Source organism: Triturus cristatus, chromosome 12 (assembly GCF_964204655.1).
Source record: "Triturus cristatus chromosome 12, aTriCri1.1, whole genome shotgun sequence".
NCBI classification, from domain to species: domain Eukaryota; kingdom Metazoa; phylum Chordata; class Amphibia; order Caudata; family Salamandridae; genus Triturus; species Triturus cristatus.
Window position 1 is genome coordinate 710993259 of NC_140595.1, and position 27189 is coordinate 711020447.

Consider the following 27189-nt stretch of genomic DNA (forward strand, 5'->3'; position numbering starts at 1 on the left):
GTACGAGTACGTGTACTACCATTGCAGACACGTATGTGTAGGCACTGGTAGTACACATACGAGTACGTGTACTACCACTGCGGACACGTACGTGTAGGCACTGGTAGTACACGTACGAGTACGTGTACTACCACTGCGGACACGTACGTGTAGGCACTGTGAGTACACATACGTGTAGGCACTGGTAGTACACATACCTGTATGTGTACTACCAGTGCCTACACGTACATGTACTACCAGTGCCTACCCGTAAGTGTACTCACAGTGCCTACACGTACGTGTCCGCAATGGTAGTACACGTACCCGTACGTGTACTACCAGTGCCTACACGTATGTGTCCGCAATGCTAGTACACATATGGGTACGTGTACTACCAGTGCCTACACGTACATGTAGGCACTGTGAGTACACATACATGTAGGCACTGGTAGTACATGTACGTGTAGGCACTGGAAGTACACATACAGGTACGTGTACTACCAGTGCCTACACGTATGTGTACTCACAGTGCCTACACGTACGTGTCCGCAATGGTAGTACACGTACCCGTACGTGTACTACCAGTGCCTACACGTATGTGTCCGCAATGCTAGTACACATATGGGTACGTGTACTACCAGTGCCTACACGTACATGTAGGCACTGTGAGTACACATACATGTAGGCACTGGTAGTACATGTACGTGTAGGCACTGGTAGTACACATACAGGTACGTGTACTACCAGTGCCTACACGTATGTGTACTCACAGTGCCTACACGTACGTGTCCGCAGTGGTAGTACACGTACTCGTACGTGTACTACCAGTGCCTACACGTACGTGTCTGCAATGGTAGTACACGTACGGTTACGTGTACTACCAGTGCCTACACGTATGTGTAGGCACTGGTAGTACACATACGTGTAGGCACTGGTAGTTCACGTATGGGTACGTGTACTACCAGTGCCTACACGTACGTATACTCACAGTGCCTACACATACGTGTCCGCAATGGTAGTACACGTACCCATACGTGTACTACCAGTGCCTACACGTACGTGTCCACAATGGTAGTACACGTACCCGTACGTGTACTACCAGTGCCTACATGTATGTGTCCGCAATGGTAGTACACGTACGGGTACGTGTACTACCAGTGCGTACACGTACATGTCCACAATGGTAGTACACGTACGGGTACGTGTACCACCAGTGCCTACACGTATGTGTCCGCAATGGTAGTACGTGTACTCACAGTGCCTACACGTACGTGTCCGCAATGGTAGTACACGTACCCATACGTGTACTACCAGTGCCTACACGTACGTGTCCGCAATAGTAGACGTGTACTACCAGTGCCTACACGTACGTGTCCGCAATGGTAGTACACGTACGGGTACGTGTACTACCAGTGCCTACACATACGTGTCCGCAATGGTAGTACACGTACGGGTATGTGTACTACCAGTGCCTACACGTATGTGTAGGCACTGTGAGTATACGTACGTGTAGGCACTGGTAGTACACGTACGTGTACGCACTGGTAGTACACGTACATATGTACGGTCTGTACCACGAGTGCTCCTACGGGCACACAACTCTAGTGATACGGACCGTACACACGCCCTCAGAGCATGTGTACAGTGCGTTTCACACACTTACACTGTTGATAGGATGCCCACACGAAAGGAATGGAGGTCTCAGACCCACAGAAGGATGTACATCAAGTCATTGTCATTGCTGTCCTACATGTGCAGGGCCTAGGTGTGTCAGGCAGTGATATTGCATATGTCTCCTCATGTATTTGCACAATTGATGTGTGATGACCTGTGTACACATGTCATGTGTGATGGGGCACTATGTGGCACACTTCCCCTTCACACTTTGCACATGTGTGCATGTAGTACAAACGTGTCACGCACAGCATCACTGGTATGGCACAGTCACCACCACCCGCAACTGTCCCCTGATGCCAGGGACAGGGACACTGACAACTTAAATTTGACGACCAGCGTGCACCGATGTGACTATGTCATGTGTGTGTCATGTGTTCCCATGAGCTTGCTGTTGGTGTCCCGTCCACTGCATCTGCTGTTCTTGCATCCAACATTTGTCTGTGTCTAGATGGGCATGGCACACATCTACGCACACCATCCCACATGTGGATTTCCACATAGCGTGTGTCTGCATGCATCGAACTTGAAATTTTGACATGAGGACATATCTGCATCATCTCAATGTCTGTGTTTTCTGTTTTCACGTGTACCCCTTCATCGCAATGTGTGTGATCTGTACATTTGACCTTCCATGTGATCTATGCGTCTAGCTTGCCGTCAGCTGTCTGTATGAGATGACATCCTTAAAATGCAGAAATGTGGATGTATGTCACTCTTGTGATTTCTCTGGCTATTCACTGACACTGGCCCACAGCTCGTTTCAGGGCATGTGATGTACACTTGCCAATCAACAGGTGTAGCTGGCTTTTGGTAGGAGTATCACCTGGCTGGCATACGTGTCCTGGATGTATTGCACAGACCAGACTCTGTATTTAGCAGATGTGTATTAGCAGTTGAGCATGTGCTCAGTTCATTGACATTGATGTTGTTATGTTCTTACTCTTCGTTATTTATTCCCAATTTCTGCAGGGCACCGCCTGTCCCCAGACCAATGCCAGACTTGGGTGCCATGAGGGAACATGACTGCATACGCCGTTACAGATTCACCCAACAGTTGATTGAGGACCTGACAAACAGGCTGGCACCACACCTCCAACCAGGACACAGTTATCCTACTGCGCTGACCCCCAAGATGAAGGTGATGGCAGCCCTACATTTTTTTGCCACAGGTACGTTTCAATTCATCATAGCTGATGTTGGTGGCATGTCCCAGACGATGTTCAGCCGTGTCCTGCGTGATGTTTTGGCAGCCATGTTGGAGCACCTGGATGAATTCATCCATTTTCCGACTCCTGAGGAGTTGACAGGTGTCAAGGGTGATTTCTATGCCCTGGGAGGGATGCCCCATGTCATTGGGTCCATTGATGGGACACATGTGGCTTTTGTACCACCACAGGCACAGGAGGTTGCCTATCGCAACCGTAAACATTACCACTCTATAAATGCCCTTGTGGTGTGTCTTGCTAACATGCTGATTTCCCATGTCTGTGCACGTTTTCCAGGGTCAGCACACGATGCCTACATCATGAGGCGTAGCAGGGTGCCAGAAATGATGCTGCGGCTGCACAACGAACGAACATGTCTTGTTGGTGGGTATACTCTGTTTGTCCTGTGTTTTGCGGTATCTTTGTATCTTACGGCATCTCCTGACCCACTTTTTTACATGATGTTTCTATGTAGGGGACTCTGGCTATCCCAACATGCCATGGCTGATGATGCCTCTCCGCAACCCAAGATCAGCTGCAGATCACGTTACAACGATGAACACGGGCAGACCAGGCGAGTGATTGAGAGGACGTTTGGCCTCCTGAAGAGCCGATTCCGGTGCCTTCACAAGACAGTCGGGTCCCTCCCATATGCACCTGTGAAAGTCTGCAAAATCTTCCTTGTGTGCTGCATGCTGCACAACATGGCAGTGGAGAAGGCAGTGCCACTCATCCTGGAGCAGCATGAGCAGGAACATTCACCCGTGGAGGATGAAGGGCTTGGTCACGAGGCAAGTGAGGAGGAGAAGGAGGAGGAGGAGGAGGAGGAGGAGGAGGAGGAGGAGGATATCCGGAGTCAGCTCATATGCAACTTCTTCTCATAATGGTGAGTCACTGGGTCTGAGTGTGCATGCTTGGAGCCTTGTGTGGCATGTGTTGCAATGTGTGTGTCCAGCTGACTGTATGCTATGTGACTTAGATGTGTGTTCTGATGTGTCACTCTAGTGATGATGTCATTCCAATCATTTTAGCTGTGACCCTAATTTTTATAATCGCATGGTGACAAAATTATTCCTGTAGAGTAAATGACCATGTATGCGGATAACAATCTTTTAGCTGACTGCTTGTGTGTCTGTCATCCACAGGTTCTTGCGCATGTTGTCTGGTTGTGTCATCGTTGGCCTCCTGCTATTCCTCATGAGTATTGCAACGTGTGCTGAATCAGCGTTCCATGCACGGACATGTGGAAAAGTCATTTTGGGTGAGGATTGCAGCAAGGCATTTTGGGGTTGTTAGGTGTTTGGAATGTGTGGGGACTGCTCCTGTGCATGTTGGGTTACCATGCATACATGTCGACTAACCATGGGGCACATGACATGTAGCATGACTCCCATGAATTGATAGTCTACCTTCGTGACAGTCATCTCTAATGGTTAGTGGATTCTGATCAAGGCATCAATGTGTGTATAACTTCCCTCAGAAACATACGGGATGCTACAGGTGGACATGGTGTGGGACATCCCCATAACAGGCTCAATGGGGAATTGCAGCCTCTCCGTGTGCAGAAGGGGGTGTTTGGCTCATCCCCCTAACTTGTGTGCAAGGCCATTTGGATTTACTACATCTGTGTTGTGAAGGGGGTGTCCAGTGTAGGTCCCACATGTTCAGCCAAATGACCTGTGTGTCTGTTCATATTGATGCTTTTCCCTTAGTGTGAGCCTGAGTAATAAAGGGGTTCCTCACCCTCCAAGGTGCCTCATCTCTGTCAATGCACATCTCTTGCCACTTTGCATGCGACATCTCTGGCATAGTTGTCAAAGATTGTGCATATGAGTCTATGTGTAGTTTGGCTACATGCATGCAGGTCTTCATGGGTCAGAATCTCTATTGTGCATGAAGTCCATGGTTGTGTATGTATTTGGGCATGTTGGTCCCCGCGACGGGCCGTCAATGCCTGCTGAGGGTTTGTCTCCTGTGCGGGGCTCGGCCTTTTGTTTCCTGATCCTGTGTCAGTCATCTTTGGTGATTGTGCATCCATTTTCTCTGGGTGTTCCATGGGTAACCGGACACTCCTTCCTTTACTTACGCCTGTTGCATTTGTCCTTTCTGACATCCTTGTCTTTGTGTGCTACTTTTGGCAAAGTTTCAAGGACATGCCACCTGCTGCTGCGGCCCCTGCAGCAAGGGCCCACAAAGTGGCGGGATTTGGCAACACACACGCCTCAAAGATGCTCCTCCCTGCCTACCTCCAGCCATTCATTTGGCTGTCATCACCTTGTCTGTGCCACTGTTGGGTACACGCGGTGCCAAAGGCAGGACCGTCAGCACATGCAACGTGCACATTGCACGACCCTCATGTCCTTGCATGACCCACATCACACTACAGTCTGAGGTTGTAGCCACCCTCCAAGCAATGTCTATCCAAAACTCAACCGCCTGCTCTCAGCCATACCCTAAGCGCACACATGACACATTTGCATGCTGAGTGTGCAACTCCAACTGCCTACATAGCACTGCCTCTCCTTCCAGGCCCTGTCACACCAACCAGATCATGTCCCTCCTGCTCCACACCGGCTTCGTACACCAGCAAGGCCATGGGAGTGGGACTCAGGCCTTCAGCATGTGGTATAGTGGCGTCATCTGGCACATGACCCAGGGCTCATCTCTCAGCGTGTCAATCTTCAATGTGTCCAGGACTCCCCTCTCCACCATCACATGCGCACACAACCTCATCATCATGTCGTATGCCATTGACACCCAGGTGCTCCTCACCCTCACCAAAGACCCAGCCATTGCCAGTTCCAACATTCAAGAAGGCATGAGGTCCGTGGATGAATGGCTGAACATCAGCCACCTGAGGCTGGACTTGTACAGGACTGAGGTAAGCATCGGAGGATTGTCCCCTTACAGCTGGCTCAACTCCTTGTGTCCCACCCGCAGGGGCCCTACACAAGCACCCAGTGGCCACGCACACAAGATCTTGTGCATCATGGATTTGTCACTCACATTTGCCATGCAAATCACCATCATCTGTACCTCATGCTGCAGCACCCTCTGCATGATGCACATGATCCTCTGATAGATCCACTCCAAGGAAAGACAGACCATCCCCCAGGTCCACGACACCAGCCGTGTCAACTACTGGCCCGCCCTCTACGGAGCAAGTACATCCTAACTCACAGGAAAATTGTCCACATCCAGGGTGCATCTGCACAACTCAGCTTCAACATCCCGCACCCCATCAACATCACAGTCCACCTGCGATAACTGCAAGGGATCACTGTGTGCTGCAGGATGACCTTCACACTCCTCACACACTCAGGAGGCAGTCAACAACCCCAAAACCCAATACCAACCTTGTACGTCTGTTATCCAAGACCCCGTTGGCACAACTCAATGCATCCAAACTTGGCCTGGCCACCATTCTTCCCATCCACAACACTCCAGCATGAAGGAGATGGCTCTCCCACCTGGCCAAACATACCTGGGACTCACTCCCCAGGAACCTCCACATGAGCCATGACCTGTAGGCCTTCATCATCGTCTTCCTGATTGGTGTGTGCGCACAGTACTTCAAGCCCCCCCTCAGCAGCTTGAGGCCATCACGGGTGAGTCTTGGGCTCCCAGGCTGTATTGGATGATACATTGTGACTAGGGCTCCCGGTTTTATGGTATTTATTTTTTTGCCATTTCCGTCTGTATTTATCCATATTTATTTTTGCCACAAGCAAAAGGCAACGCTACAGCTAGTATTTTTTCACATTTATTTACATTGACAAGGCACACCTGCGCCCGGTTGTTATTGGTCAACACAATACATTCAGCTGAAAACTTTGCCATTGTAGTACAAGCACATGTGCATTTCAAGAGACTTTGAGGACATTGAGGCTCTTTCTGGTTTGTTAATGAAGTGAAGACCACTGAAAACCCGTTCAATACTTGCTGATGATACTGGAATGGCGAAAAGATTCAAAGAAAGATTACACAGTGTTGGCCATTCTTGCTTCTGAGAACGCCAGTATGATATTGCACTGATGTCTTTTTGTGGGATAGGGTGCATTACATATTTCTTGAACTCTTCTTCTACAACATTCATTACATCATCAGAAGCTCCAACCAATATGAATAAATCTTTGTAATCCTTGAAATCCTGACTAAACTGAACTTTCTTGAATGGGACCAGGATTGTAACCCGTTTCCAAAAAGAGCTGTAACTCATTTGCCCAGTTATGTTACGAGCTAGGACAGCATCCCACTTGTTTTTCAGTGCATCTTTAAAAGTCATCATCTCTTTTGTTAGGGAATTTGCTTTTTTGGGTGGTAACATTTGCAATAGACTGGCGATCATTGGGTCTTGTGTATAGTCTTGCTCCAATGCCACAGCCATGTCAACCTCTATGGCTGAATATATTTGGTGAGCATGTGTTTCTTCTGACTCGAGCTTCTTCTGAATGTTGATGATACCAGTAAGAGTTTTAACAATGAAATGCATCTTCACATAGAAAGATTGGTGGGTTGCACTGTTGGGGCCGAGTAATTTACGTAGGTGATCAATTTTGGATCCAGTGGCTTCTTCATTGTTTACAAAAGCTAGGAAGTAGTGCCATATTTCCAAAAGTCTTACTGCTCCCTCGTACCAGCTGAACCATCGGATCACAACAACCGCCCTTGGATATCTCGTTCTCCCGTCTACATTTCCTTGAGAATAAATGCGTTTTAAGTTTCACGCATACTTAAATACTGCTCCAACCCTTATAACAAAATCATACATGTCCCGGTTCTCAGGCTGAGACAGAGCATAGGAAACAGCAGCATGTATAAGGTGACATGGATGGTATTAATCCTCTGAGCAGCGTGCAAATCAGTTACTGCCTTTGTCATATAGGATGCAGAATCAGAACATATTGCAACAAGATCATGCCATGATTTACCCAACTTTTGAAGCACACTGTATACAATTAAGGCAATTTTAGCAGTATTACACTCATCAGATACAGTGATGTCAACTAAGGCTGAGCGGGGACCCTTTTCTTCATCATCACAGTAATATGTGACCAATGTTCCAATGGCTGGGTCACCATGCACCTCTGTGGTTTCATCAATTGTTAAAGAGATAGGGACATTTGCTACAGCTTGACGTATGTTTCCAAGCTGTGCTTCAAACACTTCGTGGAGATATTTTTCGTACATTTGGCTGGATTTGCACATTGTCCTTGCTGCAGGGCACAGCTGCCTAATCAGCTCTCCAATTGGGCCATCAGTCTGGTGAAGTGGAACACCACCTTCACACTGAGCTTTCACAAACTTGTGTGGGATATCCGCAGCCTCTTCAATATTTTGGCGTGCACGAGTTGTGCATTGCTTCATGGTCATTTGCTCCATGCGGGCCTTCTTTACGACCGGAGAAGAAAGTCTCTCGTGGGTTTTGCTGCTCAGGTGGGCTTTGATATTATCCGCTGCCCTGTTTTCAATGTCGACAGTTGTTCGGCATGACTTGCAGGTGAACATTTTCATCCCTTTAAGGGATACGGCTTCAAATTCCGCATACTCCTGTACGTAATCGTCAATGTCCTTGCGTTTGCGGCCCATCTCTATAAATGTAAGGATTCAACAATTAAGCAGCCATTGGTTTGATGTTTAAATTAAAATACTGTATGTGACTAGAGCAAAACACTCAGCCATTATCTGCGCTGCGGAATTAGGTATGTAGGAATTTTACCCGGAAGACATTCAAATCCATCAATGTTTCTCGTTGATCTTAGCTTGTACATTTTTTGTTGCAAATAATTTCTTCTTTATCAAAATACGTCCAAGCCTTTCACAATAACCATTTCGTTTTCAAGTTTTCGAGGAGCAGAGAGAAGCCAGCTCAATACAATTGCAGATGCCAATAATATGTTCATATATACCAATGGTTTCATCACACACTCACTCAATAAGTTGATTTATAGAGCTCAGCTAATCACCCGAGATGGTGCCTAGGCACTTACAGGGTCCAAGAGACTCATGTAAATAGCCAGGTCTTTAAGAACATTTTGAAATTCCAGAATAGATGGGGCGGTCTGGAGCTGGAGATGGAGGTTGTTCCAGGTCTTCGCTGTGAGATAGGAGTAGGAGTATCCTCCGCTCGTGCTTCTGCTGATGCGGGGAGTGTGGGCAAGCGAGATGGAGGCGATGGTGACGAGCTACGTAATCTGCCCTTTGCAATCTTTTTTTATATTGGTAATCAATCTGGCATATCACAAAAATAAATGATGCAAAAGGACATCATGGCCAAACTATGAAAAAGAATAACTTTTGAAATTCGCCCCTTAGGGCAGAAATACTCACAGAAGTGGTTGCCTTATTGTGCCGGATTTCCTCGGAGTTCAAAAAGCTTTATTTAAGGTTTCATATTCTAGTTATTCCAGTGGGGAGTCAGAGTTGGACCGATGGTGTTTTTTTAACTTGTTTTATGATGTGCTTTTGCTCTGAAGAGTTACCCTCACCGTAGGTGTACACCATACTGACTTAAAACTAGGCGTTTTATCGGCCTGATAAGTATGGAAGGCCAGGTGGGCCCACCGGATACTAAACTGACAACCTCTTTTTTAAACAGTGTGCTAATACTTACATGGAAGTGCAAAGGCAAACTGGGCACCTCAAGGAAGTTTTGAACTCTAAACTTAACAGGCTTACCTTAAGTGGTAAACAGGAAGTGATGTCAGGACCTTGCAGCAGCATGCGAGTCAGGAGAGTGCAACACACTGAAAGCAAGATACACAAAGGCATTACATGGCGGCATTAGCTATTGTTGTTCGCCTGCATTCTGAGTTCAGTGAAAGTTTAAACCTTGGGCTACAAGCAGAACAGAAAGTGTTTCCTACTCTTTCTGTGTTTTTCAAGGCAAGTAAACTTTGTTGGCGCCCCCCAATGACCTCCTCCACCACGGATTCTCTCACTAGCACCCTTTAGCAGTGACCAAGTCACCATAACCACACTCTCTCAGATGCATTGAATTAGTTATATAGCGCCACTCATACCAGTGTAGGGTGTCCGAGCACTTTGCATCACACACACATTACACAGAGACAATCAATCATACGTGTGTAAATCAGTGTATAAGAAATGTTAAGCCAAAGGACTGAAAGTGTAGGAGTGACATGTCATCCATACAGGTAGGCTGTATAGTTAAGAGTGCTTGGTGTGGAGAAGCACAAATGCACAGTCGAAAAAGAAACAGCATAGTTGGGAGTTTTCTTTAATAATAAGAATCGATTTCTAGCCAAATTAACCCTTTTTGCAACATTAATCAATGTTCTAATAATGTATACTTTGCAGTGTGTATGCAGTTCTGGGATGAAAGTTAATAGCTCACTATTCTATATTAGGACTTTAAGTTATAAATTGCAAGTAACAAAAGGATGTCTCTTTTGAAAGCAGTAACCTGCTGATCTGTTTACATCATATGCACTCTGTAATCTACTTGGTACACGTTCTTTGCAGCTGGCATATTAACCCTCTGCACTAACTTCACCTAAGTCAAAACCTCAACTATACAAAATGCTGATCTCTCTCCAGGAAGATAATTAACCACACGAGTGTTCTTGACATTTATGTGAGGCCTGGTAATTGCCGGCGGAAAGAAACGCTGCAGCAGGTAATTCAAAAGCTTAATAAACTTTCAAACACGCCACCCCCAGGAAGCCAGCACCCGGTGCGGTGGCACCGGTTGCACCGGTCGCACCGCCCTAAAGCCGGCCCTGTTTCTGCGTGCAGACGGGGTTGGTTGTAGCATGAGCACCAACATGCCATTCAGTCGGTATTGGTTGCCCTTGATGAGTGTCCGCTACCATAACATAACCTCATCTTGAATAGTGCACGATCACGTTCAAAAGCCACCAGGGCTCTAATCAACTCATTTAACAAGTCACAGTAAATGGCGGAGTAGCCAAGACAATATTCATGGCCGGGCCTGCTGCTGTTACCATGCATGTGGTATAGGGCAGAGGCAACAGCAGGCGACACAGGCTGTTAAAAGCAATCTCCTGATTGGCATCCAAAATGTTAAATTGCAAAGTATAAATAAGTCACGCTGACTGCCTTCAACCTGCCGCGTCTGCGAGCTGCCAGGAACAAGGGAACCTCTTCCAAGTGTGATTCCCAAAAAAGTGATTAAATGTAATCACATGCAGAAATAAATTAGATTGGCACACGGCCTGAACGCCACGAGCAGCTATACAGCACTTCCATCCATCCATTTGTACAGTAAACATATGTCCCCTCCCCCTGATCACAGAGAAGAGATATTTGCTTTATGTATATAATGGTGAAATGTTTAGTGAGCGACACAAAATCTGGCACATTTGCACTGATCAATTCGGAGTGTTCCTGCCCAGAGCTCTACAGGCGCACTGAATGGCCTCAGAGCGTCGTCACTGAACGGCCCTTTGCTACCCCTCCCCCCTTCCTTAGCTGGTTCTAAGTTTCCAGCGCTACATACACATGAATGCATCGACTCTCCCTCCTCCGGTGCCCGTGTGCTAAGATTGCCTCCTGGCGTGGGCAGTACGGGGGGAGCGGCCATAGCGGCTGGGACTGCAGGGGGCATTTTCATACTTTGTTCAAGACCTTTCCGATCCCCTGGTGCTGCCGGAGCATAGGGGGTGGGGGGCAGGGGAAATTCACTTACCTTATGGTGGCAGGCTGGCGCAGAGCAGGGCACGAGCGGCGGAGCCCTGGAGATCACGAGCGGCGGAGCCCTGGATATCATGAGCGGTGGAGCCCTGGAGATCGCGAGCGGCAGAGCCCTGGAGATCGCGAACTCAAGAGAGTGGCCGATGCAGGAACAAAAGCTGATGGTGGCAAACAGGAAGCTTGGTGGTCCATAGTGCAGGGAAAGAAGGAATGCAGTCTGGTAGGCGCCCAAAATAAAGGGCAAAAGTTATGAGGGCGAGGCCGGAGATGTTGGCACGCCCACACACTGACGCTACCATCCCACGATGATTGGCTCAGGGGAACGGGCGTCACTGAAAGACCCTGAGCCAATAGGCCCACATGAGGGCGCTAAAAGACCCTGATTGGAAGGGTTTTCAATTAATTTTTAGGGGCGTGAAAAGGAAACTGATGCAGCGGCAGCGCGGCAACATTTACTAGTGTTTTGCCGTTTCTACATATAAATACAGACAAAGGAAATATCGATTTCCGTCTGTATTTATATGTAGAAATCCGTAAAAACGGAAAACCGGGAGCCCTAATTGTGACCCATGTGTGTCCTGTACCGGACTCAGATCCCAGGGTATGGATGGCTGGAGTTAGTTCAACACTCAGGCATAGTTTGACATTAACACACACGTATGTTGTGGACTAATGCAAAATGACGGCAACATCTCATGACAAAAGGATAGTTTTATTCTCGGTGGGGTGTGTGTTTTGGTAGATAACATGAGGTGCTCTAACGGGTGCATAGAATCCAAAGTTCACAGGGGAGATGCTATCCTTAGCATTTGAAGTCATCAGAGTCCAGACCACAGTGTTGGTCATCATTGGTCAGACTGTGACCAGCAAGCCCATGTGGAGGAGAATGTCAGGGAATGATGTGCTGCTGTTGCGCATGAAGGCCAGATGCCAGGCCAGGTGACCTGGGAGGTGTGGATGGTCCGCTGCCTCTCACGGTCTTTTCCATGGACGACCCACCTTCCTCCGGGGACCCTCAGATACAGGCCTTGACGATGTTTGGGACACTCCATCGGACAAATCCTCCTCCTCCTCCTCCCTCCCTGTGGCTGGTGATGGTCTGCGCCTGGTGTCACAGGGAGGGTTGCCCATATTGTCGGCGATCTGACGGAGTTAATGGCTTATGTCCCTTTGCACCGCCACGAGCTCAGCCAGTCTTGCCTCCATCCGTCCTTGGTGTTGTTGTTGACTGGCGTGTTGCTCGGCCTGCTGATTCTTAGTGTCTGTGAGGGTCGCCACTACCTGACTGATGGCCCTGGTGTCACGCCGGTATGCCTCCATGATGTTGCGGACGCGTGACATACCGGTCCCTTGAGCTGGCTGGTCAGGTTCTTGCCTCCGCCTGCCTCCACTCCCACCACCCCTGCCCACACGGACCTGGCCTGCCATTGTGGGCACATCGGGTCTACGGGACCCCTGAGGGATGGCAGTGTTGGTGTTTTCTGCCTCCTCCTGTGTGCCCGGTGAACCTTGTCCCTCCAGGTCAGACTGGCTCAGTTGTTCAGTGTGGGCAGGGCTCCTGGGTGTCTCCTGGGATGTGGCAGGAATGGTGGTGGTGGTTGGCACAGATGTAACTGAAGCAGGTGCTGCAGGGGCTTGAACACCAGAGGGGCCAGGTGGGTTGGGGTCATCCGCGGAGTGTTGTGAGGTGTCGCTGCCGGTGGGATCAGGTTCCTCCCGAGCCTGGGACTGTGGTTCTTCTCCCCCATTGTTGGGGGGAGATCCATGACGTTTCCCTGTGTGTGAGAGAGAGACAATGTTAATGCTGTTTAATGCGGCATCCATGTTTCACACATATTCTATTTGCCACAGTTCCTCAAGGTAGTTGTACGTAACCCTGGGCGAGACACTACGCTTCGCCCACGTAGTGTACGTAGCCCTGCCTGCTTCGCAGTTTTCGAAGTAGGCGAAGCAGGCTAGCGCTACGCACACCCAGGGCGAAGCGTAGCTGCCTGCCTCTGCCACCCGCCTCCCGCCCACCCTCCTTTTAAATCAAACCCCCGGATTTACAATAAATACTAAATTAAAGAAACTTACCTGAAACGCGGCGTCTCCGGGGCTCCCTCTTCCATTTCAAACTTCTTCTGACTAATGCGCATGCGCGGACGCCCGCGCATGCGCATTTCTCGCAAGAAAAGCGCATACGCGGGCTTCCGCGCAATGCGCATTTGTCAGAAGAAGTTTGAAATGGAAGAGGGAGCCCCGGAGACGCCGCGTTTCAGGTAAGTTTCTTTAATTTAGTATTTATTGTAAATGCGGGGGTTTGATTTAAAAGGAGGGCGGGCGGGAGGCGGGTGGCGCATAGTGGGGCTACGCGAAGCACGTAGTGTGCGTAGATTTGGGCACACTACGTGCTGCTTCACGTAGCCCCACTACGCCCACTATGCCCACCCTTAGTTGTATGTGCCTAGTATTCACATCAATGTTCACTTGTGGATGGGTATGTTGCAGGGGACTGATTGAAATGTTCTCCACGGTGTTTGACATGTCGAATTTGGCCTTGGATGCTTCTTTGGCTGTGGCTTGATCTTGTTGTGTCACATGTCCATTGTGAGAGTGGGTAACTCCATTGGCTGCCCCGGGGGTGTGTGCTTGTGTAAGGGGTGAGTGATCATCTCTCATCCCGATGCTGTTCAACATCCACATGGCCCCCCTCACACAAGTGGCCCACACCCACCACCTCAAAACCATCTCCTACGCCAACGACACCCAGCTCATCCTCTCCCTCACCTAGGACCCTCACACCGCCAAAACAAACATCCACAAGGGCTGAGGTCCATCGCCGACTGGATGCGGAGCGGCCATCTGACACCGAACTCGGACAGGATGGAGGTCCTCATCCTGGGACACACACCCTCAGCCTGGGACGACTCCTGGTGGCCGATCGCTCTGGGGACAGCACCGACACCCACCCACCATGCACGCAACCTAGGATTGATCCTCGCATCCTCCCTCTCCATGTCCAAGCATGTCAACGCCGTCTCCTCCTCCTGCTACGACACCCTACGCACGCTCCGCCGGATCTACTGGTGGATCCTGACCGAAACAAGTAGAACAGTGACACAGGGCCTCGTCAGCAGCTGACTGGACTACGGCAATGCACTCTATGCAGGACTACCATCCAAACACCAACGGCGGATACAACGCTTCCAAAAAGCCTCCGCATGACTGATCGACAACGCCCCCCGCCACAGCCACATCACCCCCCTCCTGAGTAACCTGCACTGGCTCCACATCGACAAGAGGATCACCTTCAAGCTCCTCACCCACTCACACAAGTCACTCCACAACGCCGGACAAGCCTACCTGAACATCAGACTCAGCTTCTACACACCCACCCGCCAGCTCCGCTCTGGCAGCCTCGCCCTCGCAGCTATCCCCCGCATCCAACGTACGACCGCCTGCAGGAGATCCTTCTCCTACCTCGCGGCCAAGACCTGGAACACCCTCCCAACCCATCTATGACTGACCTAAGACCTACTTGCCTTCAGATGACTCCTCAAGACCTGGCTCTTCGAGCAGTAGTGGAACCCCCCACCTCAGCACCTTGAGACCCTCACAGGTAAGTAGCGCACCTTACAAGTACCCTGATTGATTGTTGATTGATTGACGGTGCCTGCTGGTGGGTGTAGTGTGATTTGGCAGTGGGTCTCCCAGGTGATGTATCTGTCCCCCCATGGAGCATGCTGCCATGTCAGTGAGTGTGAGTTCCTGTCCTAGATATCTGAGCTAGTTGTGTTTGTGTTAGATTTTGCAGTTGTCACAGGAGGGCCTTGTGCTGCCTACAGCAGGGCCAAGTGTCAGCTACCTTGTCAGTACTTTGCCAGTCCCTGTGCATTGCACATGGTGCATGGGTATGTACCTGGGCCATATGGGCTGAGGGAAATGGTGTCTGTTTCTGAGTTGTACAATATGTTTAGTGATCCCCACCCTCCCAGTATCCCGGACATCCAGTCTTGGGTTTGTGGTTTGTGTAGGCTGGGACATGGCATGGCCTTGCTTTGTGAATGGGGCATACACATGTTAGTGTCATGAGCGTTGTTTTTTAGTGTGGTTGTGTCCGGTGAGGGCTTGGGGGTAGGTGTGTGCATTTGTTGTAGTTGGGGTGTGAATGCCATTACCCCCATGTTACGTAAGTTGTTTGTGTACTCACCAGGCTCGGCAACTCCTTCGACTCCGTGTACTCCCACCGGCAGAAGCAGGGCCATCACCTTCTCCTCCCAGGGATGGTAATGTACCGGTCTGCAGGGCAGCCCACCTCCTGTGATGTTACTCTGGGCGTAGTCCTCGTTCATTTTGCGCTTGACTGCCTGCGCAGATCGTACCACCTGGCTTGGCATTCATTCATGGTCCTTCTGATCGGCGCAACAGCATTCATCCGATCGACGATCCTCTGCCACAGGCATGATTTTTCTGCTATGCTGGTCTGTCTGACCAACGTTCCAAAGAGCTGTGGCTCGACTCTGATGACTTCGTTGACAAGGATGTCCATCTCCTCCCTTGTGAACTTTGGATTCTTGTCTGTGGGCATGGTGTGGGGTGTGGGTGTGGATGGTTGTGCGTGAGTGGGTGTGAATGTGTAGGTGTGTGTGTGAATGTGCAGAGGGGGTATGTGTGAAGGAGGTTGTGTGATGGTGTGTAAGTTAAGGTGTATGGGTGCTGTTGTTTGTGTGTGGTGTCTGTCAGCAGTGAGTCTGTTGCAAAGGCTCATGGTTTGTGAGTGTGGGCCCTTTTTATTGGTCCATTTGTGGGTGTGGCTGGGTTTGAAATTTTGGTGGGTGTGTTATAAGAGGTGGTTGTGCGTTTGGGCCTCTGTTTGCCTGTTTGGATGTGCCAGGTCAGTCTTTTAGATGTTTTTAGTACTGTAGATGTGTTTTGTGGTGTTGTGCGATTCAAATTGACCCTCCTTGTGCTGTTTTGCAGTGTCCTGGTTCTGTACGAGTCGTTTTAGCGTATGTAAGGTGCGTACATACGCGATGTTGTTGTACAGTTCTCACATATGCAATGTTGTTTTACGGTTCATACATACGGGATGCTGGGGTACGGTGCGTCCAAGTACGCGGCTGCTAATTCTACATTTGCATGCTGTCCAGCATTGAACATTGACATCATACACCCACCTTCCTCACTGTCGCTCGACAATAACAGTGACAAACTTTTAGATGAAGAATTTGATGACAATCGACACTGTTAAGTGTCTACTTGCCTTAACTGATGTTGCCGCTTGGTCTTGTGGACATGTGTAGAACCTCGGGTCCGGAACTTTCTGGCATTCATTTTGTTTTCTCAACATGACACACTTGATCTTGACTCCATTTTGTCTTCTCAATGTTATACACTTGATCTTTCCCTCACTTTGCAGACTGTCACACAATGGTTCTCTTTCCTGCTGCCTTTGCACACCTGTCCAATGGCAGGAAATTTACCTTCATGTTTAAAGGACAATACACTTTGAAAATGCAACTTCTTTTTCTTTGGAGACATCAATTTATGTCCTTCTACCTTGTATTTCAACGTACTTTTCACACTCTGTGCTGATTCATTGTGGGCCGTTCCTGCCTCCATGTTAGCTACTGGTCTGTATGCTCTTTCTTCCGCTGCTGCAGCCTTGAGTACTCACTCCAACCGAGTGCCTCTTCCACCATTCGTCGTCTGATGGAATCGAAAGGCAACCATATATTATCCTGAGATGCATGGCCTCTTTATTGTTCAACTTGTTAAATTTGCACTACTTAATGAGTGAATGAAGTCTCTCCACAAACTCATTCGTAGTTTCACCAACTCTCTGCCCTTCCTGACAGAAGATGTACCTTTATTACTTATGTGCTTTTATGATTATTTTTAACATGATCGACTAAAGATGAAATAAATGAATGAATACTTGACATGGTGCATCGGATTGAACTTGGTGTTTAGCACCTCTTGGATTTGACGGTACGTCACTTTATCACCTTGCGGTATTTTCATTATCACGTCTTTTACTCCTTCACCTGCTAAATTCTTTAGAGATTTAATGATCTTTTTGTTATTCACTTCCTCATGCGCATCAATGTAATCATCAAAGGTTTTGATCTAGTCAGTCCATCTGTCGCCAATATTTTGCTTTTTGGCAGTATCAAAGGGAGACAGTGGTTTCAAGAAAAGAGAGGCATTATAAACAGTTATGGCCCTTACTGATGAGAATATGTGCTGTTCACCTGAATCTTCACCGTTCATATCATCTGTAAGTCTTGGACTTGCTGGCTGCAGGATCGTAATGGCAAATCTGAACTAGTGTGGCTTCTTTTAACATTGCCATAGGAGCTGTTCACTTTCTGAAAGACTTTCAAGTTGTGCAGAAAACACCCCAAAACAGTCTGTGGTGTCTGCTTCGGGGATCACCTGCTCCATATTCACAGCCCCTGGGCATAAGGCTGTGGTATGATGACTCTCTTTACTCAAGTTCTGGTAAGTGTGAATAAATTCTCTTTATTTTTGGTTGTCACCACTTCTAATGTTTCTCTACATTTATCTGCTTCTGCTCACAACATTCTCTTGCACCTAGCTGTCACCACTCGTTGCACTAACAGTACCTGGTCGTTACTGTCTTTAGCGTTTCTTTGTGTCAGCAGTGTTTTGATTTTAGCACTTTCTTCCACTCATCTATCACTGTCTTTAGCACTTGTTGTACTGTATGAATGAGAGCTCTGTTTCACATTCAGTACCTCTTGCCTTGACTTTATCAAGTCGACGACAAACAAACTTTCCATAAGGCCTTCACCTACTTCACAGGCTTTCCACTGGCTGGAGTGGTGCTTTGACTCCACATACGACAACTGTTGATTTCAACTTTGACTGAGGGACACGTGGCACACACAAGCAGCTTACAGGACCACAGCAAACTCACCAGGAGAGAAGTCGTGGTTCTTCAGGTCATGGGGTTTACGTAATCCCCTATCTCAGACCTAAGACATGAGGGAGTACAGGAATCCCCCAGACAGATTTGTGTATTGGTGCATTCCTGTAAGGTGGGTGGGACACACTAAAGGAAGGAGAAAGAGAGACTTGCCCTGTACACTTTAATTTAAAAGGGTGCGCATAGATTCAAGTGATAGATCACAAGGAAGGGGGACCTGAGCACATCTCAGGAAGGAGGTGAGGCTGATAAGGTCATCATAATCCTGAGGTACCACCTCTACTCTTTAACTTTTTGATTCACATAACACTGTGGTGGACATCCTGGTGTGAACTCTAGTCACTACCATGGCCTGTGTTGTGGGACTTTCAGCTTCAGATTCTCTCCTGCTGTGATAGGCCGCCTTTCAAGGGAGAGAAGAGAGGGTAGGCAGTGCCCCGGGCACTGCAAAAGGAAAGTCCTGGTCGGAATATTGTGAATAATCCCCCTCAAGAGGGAGGTCTTGTGAAGGACCCAGAATAAGTGTCAAGAGGGATAGACATCCCAAATAAGTGACATTTGTTACAGAATGCTCTAGCTGTCAGGAATAGTGATTACGTTCTGGTTTATTGCAAAATGTCTGGGTAGGGAGCACTTCTTGATGAAAATCTCTGACGGCCTCGTATGGAGAATTTAAGAAATTAAGTTGTTGGTTTAGTAGGATGCTAATCCTGCTCAAGCAACAGCCACAATCCCTGTCAGGGTGCAACACAAGCAACTACAAATTAACCTGTGCTTAACCCTCTTGTGGCTTGGCACAAAAGTAATAAAATGAAAACACAGCACAAGAAAAATCCCACACCTATTTAGAAAAATAGAGTCAAATTTAATACGTTTGACATAAAAAAAAAATCTAAACAGTAGGACCGGTGAGATGCAATTTTAAAGATTTCAGGTAAGTAACGCACCTAATGGTACATAGAGCAACTCACAGCTATCTGGGCATGTGAGATTGGGTAAAAGTCACAAGTTCAGGCCCACTGCGATGGAGCTCGGGCTGGACACAGGGACCAGGTTAGTCCCACTAAAAGAGTTAACTTCAAAAGTCAAGCATAAAGAGTTCTGTTCATGGTTTAAGGGGCTGTGAGGAGCATGGGAGTGTCACAGGTGGCCACCTGTGCAGTGTGAAAAGCAGCCCGGGTGTCACAAGCACTTAGGTCTGTAGCACAGAGATCGTGTTTGGGCATTGCAGACAGTCATTGCTGGAGCTTCGTGTTGTTGGTCACCGCGGGCTGTCGATGCTGTAGTGAGAAGTGCAGATCTTGCATTGCCGGGTGTCATGGGTGGTCGCTGTTGTATGAAGTTGGTTCATCTGATCTTCACATTGGTAAGTGTTACAGGCCGAACGATCTTGGCATGAACAGGCCCATTTACAGCCACAAAGAGCCCAAATCCTCAGCATTTCTCATTTTCTCTGGGAGCCAGCTCAACTGATGACACACCAAGGGTCAATAACCAGAAGGGCACCTCTTGGGGATCACAAACTCACTCCAGCAGAAGCTATCAGGGCTTAGGCAGATCCAGCTGAAGGTCCAGGAAAGGTCAGCTGGGCAATTACAATAAGGCCTCTGGAGTTTGATACATTCAGCTGGCCCTTCGATTCACTTTAGGCAGAGATTAAGGAAGCAGGTCCAGTCTTCCTTCCCAGCTAGGAGGAAGCTGAGTAGCAGGGCAGAAATGTAGCAGTTCATCTGACAGCAGAGCAGCAAAGCAGTCTTTCTGTAGTGACCACAGATCCAGAGGTGTATTGAACAGTGGGTCTGTAGGTCCTATTGTGATACCCGGGACCATCTTTAAAGTAGGAGAAGCTTCTAGAGAATTCCCTTTGAAGTCCTTGAAGTTTCCTGACTTCACTGCCGTGACCCCAAGCTTGCTACATGAACAATGCAGTGGTGACAAGCCCTTGGTGTGAAGGCCAGACACAGCCTGTTCAGTTGCCAATGGGGCTGTGCCCAGCTCTGCCCCCGACCGTGCCAGTTAATGGCCCATCCAATCACACCTAATCTCTTTATTGTGCGGCTCCCTCAGAGGAATAAACAAAGTTCAGCTTTCAGCTACACACAGGACAGGTTGCAGTCAGCACTTAGAGCAGAAAAATGCTAACTTTCTAATAGTGGCCTTTTTAAAATTGTAACTTAAAATCTGACTTTACCACCAAAGAGAATTTTTAATTGCAATTACTCGGGCACCAAAAATGCGTACATATTCCAAATCAAAGGTTAGCACTTATTAAATGTAATAAGAACATCCAATGGTCTCCTATGAGAGATGTAGGCCTCACAGTAGTAAAAAACTTATTTAGGACTGTTTCACTACCTGGACCTGTAAAAATTGAAAGTACATGTACAACCTTTTAAATACCATGCACCCTGCCCTTTGGGCTGCGTAGGGCCTACCTTTGAGGTGAGTTCTATATGTATTAGAAAGGAAAGTTTAGCTTGCCAGGTCAAAATTACAGTTTTAAACTGCACACATGCTGTAATAGCTGTCCTGGGACATGTTTAAAAGCTACTTGAGTGTGTGGCACAATCAGTGCTGCAGACCCAGTAGTAGCATTTAATTTACAGACCTGGGTTCATGTAATAAGTCCCTACTAAAGGGATACAAGTGAATGAAACCTGCTAATTGGGTGTTGCCCAATTTCACCATGTTTAAAGTAGAAAGCACAACCACTTTTGCACTGGTTAGCAGTGGTAAAGTGCACAGAGCCCTAAAAGCCAACAAAAATGGAGTCAGAATAGAGGAGGGTGAAGGTAAAAGGTTGTGGATAACCCAAAAGAAAGAGCCAAATCCAACAGAAGTTGGATGTCATTACTGGTCATCAATACCCTCTTTTAGAAATTAATTATCCGGCATTTACTGTTTGGGAAGACTTGTCAACAGAAGAAATGATTAAAATAATTGAGCTCATTCAATTCAACAGCTTTATTTGATTTATGTTATAAACCATAAAAGCATACTCATCATAAAATACAATAAAATATCATAACATTAAAAACATAAAAAGCTAAAATGCTTATGTGTAAAACACTTGCCCATAAGCAAAATAAAACAAAGCAGGAGGCCATGAATACGGTGTACAGGTCATAAGTCAAATTAGAAGATCGAAGAACGGCTAGGACGTGGTGAGAATTTAAGAAAGGTGGCCACTCAGAGACACGATTAAATAATTGAGTTGAAAAAATTCTGAGCAGCAGGTCCTGAAGGAACTATGACAGACAAACTAAAATCCTGTTCCAGTTTTTGGGCAGTATATCTGGAAAAACCTATTTGACTATTGACCAGAAACAGGTTGCATCCAAAATTCATGGAAGGGGCGTCTCATCATTCTGCTTTACAAAAAAGGGGGAAGGAATGATACTATGAGTTACCTTCCAATTGCCAGTTTTAGATGTAGTTGGAAAATTCTTTGCCCAATGCCTATGTGACTATCCACTTGGGTAAACTTTAAATCACCTTCTTCTCATTGAACAGTGTGGTTTTAGGGAGGGCTGCTCCGCAGTGGATATTCTATTATTAATGATTGCTGAAAATTATGTTAATGTACGAAAGATTTAGCTATCTGTCATTTGTTGATTATAGCAATTGCTTTTAAAAAACTTGGTTGCTCACTTTTATAGCAAAAACATATTAAGTTTTTTTTTGTGTCCATTCATGCATTTATATTTGGAAAATTAATAATGACTTTTACAAGACATAGTTCTGAATATACTTCTGAGATTACTTTCCTAAATGGTCTAATGCAAGGTTGCATTTTATCTCCTTTGTTATTTTCTTTTATTTAACTGATTTTCCAGACTTGCTTAAAACCATTGTACTCCAAAGTTGAGCTCTACGGCAATCTCCTTGTTAATGTATGCAGATTGATTTTTGCTGTCTTTTACCCTGATTGGCTTCAAAAGACTGCTAGAAATATAAACAAATTATTTAGGAATTCAGAATTTTACAGAGAAAAAAAGGAGAAGTCGTTATTTGGGGGAATCGAGCAGCAAATCTCAATCAGTGGTATTATAAGGCGACTAATTTAGAAGTTGTAAAAACGTATTTCCTTGGGATGACTATATCCAATAATTTAACCCAGGCGATTCTTGTCAAGTGGTAAATTATTAAAGCCACATCAATAGGTTTTGTGTTGGGGGGTGGAGCTTCCCCTTCTCAACTGCCGGTATACGTGTCAGTTCAATCAGTGGCACTATATACCTCTTAATCCCATTCATTTGCTGTCCTGAAAAGATATTACTGTATTTAACCTATTAAATGGAAATTGTATTTAGGTGTGGGACAGTCTTCAATCAAAATGATTCACCTAGACCTTGCATTAACTAGTATTACATTTAGAGCATATGGACAAATTCTACAGTGCAGCTATAGGCTTTTCAGTCCTGAAAATAGCATTAAAAACATATTTGGGGAATATTAATGCATGATTCTGCAAAGACCTTTTCATTTACAAAATAATTCTTCTATGTGGCTGCCAAATTAAATTTGTCAAAAGAAAAAACATTTGTAATACAATTGGTGAGATCGACACATCCCCTTGACTGCATGGGGAAACCCTGTGCATTGCTCAACGCCTCTCAACTCTAGCACCCATCCCTGGCACTGATGCCTCACCATCACTGCGTAGAGAAGATTGACACATCCCTTGACTGCGGGACCCACATCTATGCATATCATGACGCATCTCGCTGTTGCAACCAGTAAAGCTGCTTTGTTCACCTGGGCCTGCGTGGGTCCTCCAGTCAATAGGCGCTCCATCACGGTTGGCCTGAACTTTGACTTTGTCCTGGTCCAGCGCAACCAGATAACCTATTTTTAGAGAAATTTGCTTCTTAGCGCTACACTTTATTTATTATTTTTGTTGTTTTGGTCTTGCTTTGTTTAAAATATAATAATCTATTTTTGTAAACATGTGCTGAGTATTTTTGTTTTTTATATGTTCTGTTACTGTGTGTGTGCGTGTTGCACAAAAACTTTACACATTGTCTCTTTAGATTAGCCTGACTGCTCTGTGCCAAGCTACCAGAGGGTGAGCACAGGTAATCTCTGATACATTTATGACTTACCCTGACTATGATTGTGGTTTATGCTTGTGCACTCTGTCAACCAGAAACCCTATTTCTAAAGCTCAGTTTTTCTCAAATGTATTAATTTCTGGTGTGTTTCCTTAAATGCCCTTGATTGTACACATGGCAATGCAGCATGATTTGATTCCAAAAAAACACCTTTTATGATGATGGGTTTTCATCAGTTCACCACTTTTTAAAATTGGAGGTCTATAAAAATTATCTGAATGCATATATATATTTTATTTTTGCATATAGTAGAATTTTAGTAAAGGCTCAACATAGAAGAGTAAAGAGCTAATAGGTCCACAGAACGAATTTAGTCTTTTATATAAAAAAATACAAACATTAAATGTGATTTTGTGCATGTCATCTTTTCACACATGCCTGTGAGGTTTAGATTTATTTTCTTTGAATGTAACAATTTTTTTAAAGGTTCCATCAAACACCTGGTGAATTTAGGCTAAAAACAAGGGATCGTAAGAAAGGGACCTTGTGACGTGTTTTACTGTGCCTTCTTACTCCCTCTCAAGTAAGGGCTATAATAATTTAGCTAACCTACCAGTGGAGATATCTCCATAGATCTGCCATGAAGTATTTTCCTTCATCTGGAGCATACTTAAATGTTCCCTTTCTGAAGTGTGTTGCCCTTTGCTATTCTCACCAGCAACTGTGCTTTTTATCCTATATTGACCAAAATCTTAACAATGGTTATCTGTGAAATAAAATCCTTCACAGTATTGCTCTGGAATGTTAAGTGGTCTGCTACAAACTGTCCAGTGTCACCGTTTTTGGGAAGAGTTTTGAGGTTGACCAAATTTTCTATAAAATCAAACCTTTTCCATTTTAGAGGTTATTGGGTCAACAACTCGACACTCCATATAACTTTACTTTTTCTCTTGGGAAAATCCCTGCTATCCAGTTCCTGAATGGCATTTACTGGATCCTGGTGCATCATTAGTTTGGACACTGCTCCAATTAGGACTACTGGGGCAAATGGAATTTCAATTCATTACACAAAATTAGCAACTGAGACTGCAAAACAATTGTTTGGGAATCAAGTTCTGAGATTTAAGGGAAATTTCTTGCATAGGTGAGTAATCTAACAACACATGTTATTTGAGATGATGTACTTGTAATCGTGAAAATGTTTTTCAATTGTTTGCCTTTGGGAAGATTTAGATTAATTAGCAAACCAATTGCTTATTTTCTACCTATTGTAACATAAAATAAGTCCGATAGAGGAAAATTAGCAATGTCATTCTTGCTGTTATTTAAATGTCCTGGTGGCAGGTATATCTAAACAGAAATTTTTACAGTAAAATAATACTGCTGGTTTTCTTGATTTTCAGACCGACGTGTACCACATCCATGAAAAAAAGGACTTGGGTGATATCCAACTCATCCGCCTTCACAAAGAGCCCTTTTCTTTCTTCCCTGAGGACATCTGGTTCTGCAACAAAGTCACTGTGGAATCTCCTACTGGAAAGATCTACCACTTCCCGTGCTACCGCTGGATCGAGGGATACCTCACCGTGGAGCTCCCTGAAGGCAAAGGTAGAGCCATACTTGAATTAGAACATAGCACCCAATTCAGAAACCAAATGCATTACTCACAACTTGTACCTTCTAGATTATTTTGCATGCCAATCTGTTTTTGGCACAGCCATCACAACATAGATATATGTAGTTACATTATATAGGCACAAAAATAGTAACTCTGGAAAAAAAATCACTCAAGTAAATTGTCAGTGTACCATGGTGCTATCCTCAATTTCAACAACTGCAGTTCCCCCAACCACAAGCTCCTTTTTTAGGCAGAGAAAGGGGCAGAGGCATACAAAAAGGCCAACAGAGGGTAGCGTAGGAAGACCTGGACCAATGCATAACCAGGAGAATGACACAGAGTATGATGCCAGGAACGAGCATGGAGGTTCATTAGTTGTCAACCTCTCCTCGGTCCCAATGTCAGCCCCACAAGAAAAACTCTTGAACAGGGGGTTGGGCTTCATCCCTACAAATCTGCTTGATCACTTCCAGATCTAACAGGAGTTAGCAGCTTTTTTTAGGAGCATTAGACTTAAGGTCTTTTTAAACGGGGTGGAGGAGAGGGAGAACCCATCAGGGGATACACCTTTTCACCCTAAATCCACGTTCACTCTGCAAATTGCAACATTACCTCCGGAAGGTGACACCTTCGAACAGGCAGTCGTTCATGATTTCGAGAACCTGCAGAGGCGGGAGACATGACCCTTCGTATATTTGAGTAACATGGAAAAGACGCATTGAGACAACTGAAGGAAAATGACTTTATCATCATAAAACCAGCTGATAAAGGTGGGAGCCATTGTCATCATTTTGGACAAAACTACATACACTGATGAATGCAGGCGTCTCCTTTCAGATCAAAGAAATTACAGGATCATAGGTAAGGACCCAATGGTTGAAATCGCCAATGAAATTGTGACCACTGCGGAGGAGGGCGTAGTCAATACTTGGATCTCCAAACATGAGGCCGATTATCTGATTAGAGACCAACCAACAACACCATATTTTTAAATACTGCCAAAGATACACAAACTCACACGGCCGCCCCCTGGAAGAACGATAGTGTCAGGGATCCATTCCATATTGGAACCCCTCTCACTGTTTTGTGATTACTACCTAAAAGCACTCCTACAGAAATTACCAGCTTATCTTCAAGACACACAGGACATCCTAAACTTGATAAAAGAGAATGAGTTAGACCCTAGCAGAGAGTTCTTACTGGGCCTGGACATTGAGGCCCTGTATACGAACATACCGCAAAGAGAAACCCTGCGGGTTCTGGAAGACATACTATTTGAAGTGGAATGGCCACACCAGACCCCCAGAGCATTCATCCTCAATCTGGCCGAGACAGGGTTAACGAGGAACTTCTTCGGTTTTGAAGGAAAGCTGTTCCTGCAAACCCACAGGACGTCCATGGGGTGTACATTTGCTCCGAGTCTAGTGGGGCTGTACATTGGCTGTTTTGTGAAAACGATGGTCTTCAATGAAGGAAACCCATGGACAGATAACATCAGACTATGGCGGAAGTTCTCAGATGATGTCCTGGTGATATGGAGGAGGGACGAACATCCAGTCACCTCTTTCCTGGAATGGCTTAACAACAGGAACCCCCTGCTACATTTTACCTCCACGGTTTCCACAATTGAGTTAGCATTTCTGGATCTGGTCATTGAACCCAGAAACGGTTAACTCTCAACCAGGGTCTACCACAAACCAACGGATAAAAACTCTTTGCCGGCCCTTGATAGCTTCCATCTGAAAGCCCTAAGGGAAAACCTCCAGGTAGGGCAGTTCTTCAGACTCAGACGTAACTGCAGAGACAGGATGTCCTTCAATGAAGAGGCGTGCCTTTTGACGAAGAAACTACACCAACAAGGACACCCGGAATGGGTAATCAGAAAGACCTAGAAAGGAGCAACCAACACCAATAGGGATGACCTCATAGAGAAGATAGACAAACCTACAACGAACAAGCCAGTATGTGTCACAACCTTCAATACTGCCTCGCACTACATCAAACAACTTATATTAAAAAATTGGTGCATACTTAATTCAAATGGAT

At 46.2% G+C, this 27189-nt stretch overlaps 1 protein-coding gene across 1 annotated transcript in view; it reads left to right on the forward strand.

Moving 5' to 3' along the window:
• Positions 1-27189, forward strand: part of LOC146780371 (hydroperoxide isomerase ALOXE3-like) — a 343450-nt gene that overhangs the window by 87319 nt on the left and 228942 nt on the right. Inside the window, exon 2 of the mRNA XM_085636765.1 lies at positions 24929-25133. Coding sequence (XP_085492891.1) covers positions 24929-25133 — 205 coding nt within the window. The remainder of the gene's footprint in view (positions 1-24928; positions 25134-27189) is intronic.